The sequence below is a fragment of the Arachis duranensis genome, chromosome 1 (genome assembly GCF_000817695.3).
Source record: "Arachis duranensis cultivar V14167 chromosome 1, aradu.V14167.gnm2.J7QH, whole genome shotgun sequence".
Taxonomy (NCBI): Eukaryota; Viridiplantae; Streptophyta; class Magnoliopsida; order Fabales; family Fabaceae; genus Arachis; species Arachis duranensis.
The window spans coordinates 24,027,986-24,034,997 of NC_029772.3; the positions used below are offsets into that span (position 1 = coordinate 24,027,986).

General features: G+C 33.0%; 1 protein-coding gene across 1 annotated transcript; it reads right to left on the reverse strand.

The window, feature by feature from the left end:
• Positions 1–248: 248 nt before the first annotated feature.
• On the reverse strand, positions 249–5,863 carry LOC107482651 (uncharacterized). The gene is given in 7 exon segments (XM_052254302.1): positions 249–565; positions 714–805; positions 808–1,027; positions 1,572–1,739; positions 3,160–3,195; positions 4,388–4,970; positions 5,448–5,863. Coding segments are annotated over 6 exon segments (696 nt in total). The 5' UTR covers positions 4,454–4,970; positions 5,448–5,863; the 3' UTR covers positions 249–451.
• Positions 5,864–7,012: the final 1,149 nt, after the last annotated feature.

Below are 7,012 nucleotides of genomic sequence, written 5' to 3' on the forward strand. Positions count from 1 at the left end.
GAAGGCGACGAACATTCCGACGGATTTTTCGTCTGTAATTTGAACTTTGAAAAATCATCTCACACTCTGATTACAGACAGAAAATTCGTCTGTAAATCCGTCAGTGAGGTAAAATAGATTTTTTTTTATTTTTCTAATTACAAAATAAACTTGTTTTCATACAAAATAAATATAAATTTAATACAAATTTTTATCTAATTTGTATTCAAATATTTATAATATTTCAAAAAATAAACAAATTCATCGTATTATCAAAGTAAAAGAAAAGTACTATAAACAAGCAAGTCAATATAATTTAAAATATAAACAAAATGTATTGATCATCAACTATAATTCCTAGTATATCATCAACATGCTGCTTCTTGTAAAATATTCTGGGTGGCATTAAAACAGCAAAGAATGATTGGATGAGAAAAGGTAAACCTCTAAACCAAGCATCTACAGCAACGAATCAGCAAATATCTATATTCTTTCTTTTTCTGCCACTCACACAGGCCCAGTCATTCATTTTCGACACTTCTATGCCTTCTAAGAATAGTGAATATTTTTTTAATAAGTTCTGGACCTGCATAAGAAACAAAGGAGATGAGTTTAGGAGGAGAATATGATTTAAAGTAGTTCCACCAACAAGAATCTACATTTGGCAGCAAAAAGATAGCTGCATTCCGAATAAAGAAAATCGATAATGAGAATTAATTGAACATTTAAACTACCTGTTCACTTAAGATTCTAGAGAGACCTATAATTGCTCCAGGCTTTGTAGAAAAGATAATTTGATCAGCAAGATTTAACAGAGGATTTAAAACACATCATATTTATCCTTGTGAGTGACTCTGTCTATCTCGAAAGGATTTTCTCCCTCGACAACTCTAGATGGCCAGTCATCCCTGCAAGATGAAGAAGTTTGGCTTGCAATCAAATGCAGTTGCAGCTTGTCTGGTCTGATGTTATTTAGAGTAGTATTTTCAGATGCTGATGCAATTGCTTGTGAATCTATATCGACTCCAACGGCAAAGGCAGCACCAAACTGCAAAAGGTCTATTATTGGTGAATATGAAACTACAAAAGGTCTAGAATTGCTTTCCTGAACTCTCATTTGATTAATTTCTCAACTGATTCTATTACATCAATAATATGCTCTTTCATATTAACTTAATAATTAAACCCTAAACCCTATATATGGCCCAATAAGTACAGAACATGTCATATCAAAATGTCTCTAAAAATTTATATCTGACATAGGTTCTGTCAATTAACTCTTGAAAGTTTTCACTAATTTGATAATCCAAGTATTTTCTAATCGATGCTATGAAAAAAAATTCCTTACATCGAAGCTACCACAAAAAATTAACCAAAAAAAGACAGTTAAAATATGTGAATATGATAGAGACAGTTATAATATTTAGCTTTCCACACAGAGATGTTCAAGGAAATAAAGTAAGAATGAAAATGAGCTCTACTGTACAGCAAAGGCATTTTAGCTAACTGAAACTGGAGTAGGTATCCCAGTTCCAAATAGCCTTTTCATTTTACTTTAAGTTCTTAACATATGCAGATCATCAATAAAATACCTTTAGAGCTGCAATTGCTAGAATTTCAGTGCCAGTGCCATAGTCCAAGATGTATTCTCTTCCTTTTATACGGTCATGTAGGAGTAATAGACATAATTTGGTAGTCGGATGGTTTCCAATTCCAAAGGCTAGTCTAGGATTAAGAATTATATTCATTGCTTGAATATCCTGTGTAAGATTCAAGATTGATCATTAGAATATACTAGTCTCACAAAGAATATTCAATTTAGGATGAACAAATAGTTCTAAAAAAAAGGATGTGGGAAAAACAAGAAGAAAAATGGTCAAAGTTAAAAATGGTATTCAAACAAGATGCAAAAAATTCAATACTTAAATAGATTTGCAATGTATAATTACTAACTATAGGAAGTTTAGCAACACATTATCTGTAATGAAAAGGGAAGATAAACTGTGACAAAAAAAATAAGTGTGAGATATGCGTATAAGTGGAGTAATCCACTTGGGCACCACCCATAGGCCTTCAGTAACTTCAACTGGATGAAATGATTCCTAAAAGCATTGAAATTTTTCTAAGTTAATTTCCAATAACATTCTTGCACTAACAGTTTTTCATAATATGAATAAGTGATCATTCCCCAAATAAGAATGCTAAGTAAGGAACGCAGTAAATTTAATAGCTATTAAACAGAAACTAAACAATTAGCAGTTAGTATTTAACAGCTAGAACACAGGACTAACTCAATTTCATAAAGAGCATCATTGCCTCATTGACTCGATTTCTAGTTCATAAAAGATGAACCTGTCTGATTTTCACTCATGCCCTTCCAAAATTGATTTGAACAGAAACACTAGAAGATACACCAAAAAATTTCAGCTACTCTGCCTTCGAGTGAAAGGCATACCAAGACATTTTTCTCATGAAAAACTTTGCCAAATATCATAGAACAGAGACTAGATGCTGAAGAAATGTGAATATAGCATAATAATGCAGAACTTTGATAGCAAGGAAGTTACGTAGATATTAGACCAATCTTCTAAAGCAAGACAAGAACAACTTCATGATATTGATCTAGAAAAGAAGCAAACTGACCTGATCTCCTTTCATCCAGTCATCCTCCTCAATAATTTTAACTCCATATCTTGGTATCTCTTTCAAACCAATAGAATCAGCAGCATGTGAAATGCTCATATTTATATCCTCACCTTTAAGAATAGACTAAACCAACATAGTGTTTTCTTCCTCAGAAGAGACTAAATCAAAGGCAAACACTAGCTTAATCCCAATTAGCTAATTACACGCTAAACACATGCTTAACATTAAATAAAGAAACACCAAAACAATAGTAATTACTTCAGTTGCTTCTTCCTAAAATTAGAATGAAAAATTTGGGAATTCTTACATAGCTATGCTTATGTACAATATAAGTAGCTAAAAATCCCAAATTATAAATGGACAAGTTAAAGGAAGTCAATGAGAGAAATCAGATAAAGGTCGTTGAAATTAGGGTTATATTGAGAAACTCAAGTGATATTAAAGGGGAAGAAATTGAGATCAGCGTGAAAAGAACAAAAATATTTTAAAGATTTCTACATTACTAAAATTGATCAGATTAGAACTGCAAAGTACCTCTCGTTGGTTTTCACCCTCTGATGTTGTCGGATTCTTGAAGAACCAAGAGAGAAAAAAAGAAGCAAAGATCATATTCACATTCAAACCAAACCCACCGAAAAGATAAGAACAGAAAAGAGATAAAAGAAACAGTAGTGCCATCACTAGATAAAAGAAACAGTAGTGCCCACTTTGCTTAGGCATGGACCCTGCATAATAACATTTCAAGGGAAGTTGAGTAACTTAATTGAATTAAGAAGCTTCTATTCTAAATTCTAATCAATATTAAGTTGCTTAATTAGTTGATTAGTCTATTAGAGTTTGTTAGGAATATAAATAAGAATATTGAGTCATTGTATAGAGAACAAAAAATTAATGAATTGATATTGAATTTGGTTTAACATGGGTGCTTTCATTGAGAGCCATAAAGACCTTTACAGGATTGGGATCCATAGACTCTTGTGCTAACTGATGAACTGGTAAGGGCCAAGTAGCGCTACACATCACCATTTGACAAACTGGAAATTATTAGAATTTCTTCAATAAAATAAATAAGCTGGGAACAAATTGTGGTAATAATTTCAAGTTAAATTCACCAGAGGTTATATGAACTAATAATTTCCAGCTGGGAACATCTGTACCCATTAAGTCGAAGATCCAAGTTAAATTCACCAGAGGTTATATCCTTAACAAACAAGGAAAATTTTTTACAGTATGAGGAAGGAAAATCATGACACCCATCTCACTAATATATCATGAGTCAAGATTACGGTCATCATCAAATGACAGGAAATTATAGCATTCCAAAAAAGAGGGATATATGCTAATAGCTAAGGACATGTACTTTGCACACTATTGAAATAGGAGGTTGAAGTCCATCACGCCTCATGGTTTCTGTGTTTGTGTACAAATATATAAAATTATATGTGAATAACAAGGAGGTAATATTCAATTTTAGTCCTTTGACTAAGTAGGAATAACTCCATTTAGGCAGACACTTAATTAAAGCTACCACACATTGAAATATCTATTATTGTCAAAACAGATTTGAATGTAATGTTGCATCTCAATGAACTAAGCAATAGGCAAAGTACGACACTGGTTTTGAAAGATAAAGAGCCTAAAATCAATGAAACAACAACCTTTGCATTAAAAGATAAGAAGCATACTTGTTGAGCTAGCTCCCTAGTAGGAGAGAGCACAAGGCAAAGAGAACATTGTAAATTAAAATAAAAAAATAACTCACCAGCAGATCTGTGGCCAAACTAGCCATCACATTAGATGTACTCATAGTAAAGTTACTAGGGATCATATTCCTGTATAAAACTGTCAAAAAGAAGAAACGCACAGGGTTAAGAAATTTAAAATTTTGAACCTCATCATGCTATTCAAGTAGTACGCAAGAAAAATTGGAATAAGTAACACAATGCAACTGTTTAGAGATTAATTTATAACTAGAAAATCAAATTAATATCACAATGGCACAAAGGCACACGAAAATCAAATTAATATCAATCAACAGCAAAAGCAACCAGCAGGCATATGAACAAACAAAGAAGCAAACATCTAATTAACAAGCAATGAAGAAAATCCTGCTCTTGGGGACATTGCCTTCGGTCAAGAACTCGAAATCATATATAGCATAGCGGTACTCATTAGAAGGGAAGCAAGCAGCGAAATCTTCGTAGCCTTGAGCTGGCTCACCAAGCTTCTCCACAATGACTTGCTTCTAATTCTCCTCAATCTTGAAAACTATGAACCTGGGAGTCCTTTTTGTCTTGAGCTCCAAAAACCGCAACTTGCAGTCATCATCTGGAAGCTGCATTTGCCTGAGAGATTGAAAGGCACACCAAAGCAAAGCAATTATGATCAAGCAGATACCCACACGAATCATTACTCACACATACTTTAATATTTTTGCCACTTGAGTAGCTAATAGTTCCTCAATGAAAAATAAAATTATGTGATTTCGATCTTCACCCCTAATTTGATATCCATTCAACAAATTAGAGGGAAGATTCCGTGGATGATATCCCAAAGCATGTTATGAATTTTAGGGTTAGCAAGACTAAAATTAGGAACGGAAATCAGTAATCAGATCTGGAAGGGAATGATACAATGATCAGATCGAGGATGTGGAAGAAGCCGATAAGATCAGCAACACAAACGCAAAGTGCCCAAACCGATGATCAAAATATTTACGAATTTCGAAACTAAAAAATAAATAATAAGGAAGTAGTTAGAAAATTTAAGCACTGTGAAAAGAGACAAGAAGTGAAAATAGAGGAGAAACAAAGAGGCCAGACCATAGCATGGTTGCGTTCGCGTTGCCTTTGAAACTTGACTTGTGTGGCTGAAACTTGAAGAGAGGGAAGTAAAGGAAGGAGAAAATATAGGAATGGATTTGAGAAGCTAGGGCTTGTGCGAAGGTAGCCGCGGCATTGACCGGAGGAGATGATGGCTGTAGCACTAAGAAGATATGCAAGCTTGAGGGGCGGTGGTGGTGGAACTTGATCTTGCTTTGTTCTGCGAACGAGAAAGAATGAGAGAGACAGAGGCTGTGTTCTACTGGTTCAGTGTTTAAAAAAGAGGAGAAGAAGGAGAAGGTAGCTACGGTGGTTAGGGTGAGAAAAGGAGAAGAAGAAGTAGCTGGTTTATCAGTGTTGACGAAGAAGAAGGGTGAAGAATGCTGGTTTATCTTGTTTGATTTATGTGCTGTGAATGGGGCTCGAGTAATGGTAGGTTTAGCTTATTATTTCCGACGAAAATTTTAAATTACAGATGGAAATTTTAAATTACAGACGGATTTTTTGTCTGTAACTATTTTCCACGAAAAAAATTAATTTTTTCAATAAAATTATCGACGTATTTTTTTTCGTCTATAATTTATACTAATTCATTTTTTTCCGACAAAAAATCTCTGAAATTTCATCTGTATTTTCGTGAGATAAAATCTATTGGAAATTTTTGTTTGTAATAACAAGTTTTCTAGTAGTGAAAGTGACAATAAAAAAATGGACTATATATAAAAAAAATATATGATATAACTTAACCGTTCTATTATTTAAACATACTTGCCTAGAAATAAAAATGTATACATATATTAGTATAGAAAAACGAGAGTAAGAGATATTTTAGAACAAAATGCTAAAGTAACTAATAATAAAGGAACAATATAATGGGGTATATACTTATATGATCTAATTTAATCTATTTCTTTTAAAAAATTATCCAAAAACAAAAAGAATACATATTAATATAAAAGTGAATCTTAGCAATGCTTAAAATTAATTAAGTAAATTAGAACGATTCTTAACTAAATGAAAATGTTTAACTCATGATTATTCAATTATCTCAATTAAATTTTCATATAATATTTTATTTTTAGATTTTCCTTAAATCTATCTTATTCTTTTATCACATTTGTTAACTAAAGATTTTACTAGATTAATTTTTTTTTTCATGTGTTGTGATAATATTGTTATAATAATATCATATCGATCTAATGTTATAGATATTATATATTACAACAACAACAACAAAGCCTTGTCCCACTAAGTGGGGTCGGCTACATGAATCAAACGACGTCATTGTGCTCTGTCATGTATCATGTCTACAGAGAGACCATTTACATGTAGATCTCGTTTGACCACCTCATGGATGGTCTTCTTAGGTCTTCCTCTGCCTTTCGCCCTTTGTCCATCTTCCATCTCATCCACCCTCCTGACTGGATGTTCTATCGGTCTTCTTCTCACATGTCCAAACCACCTGAGACGCGATTCAACCATCTTTTCCACAATGGGTGCTACTCCAACTCTCTCCCTTATATCTTCATTCCTTATTTTATCCAATCGCGTATGACCACTCATTG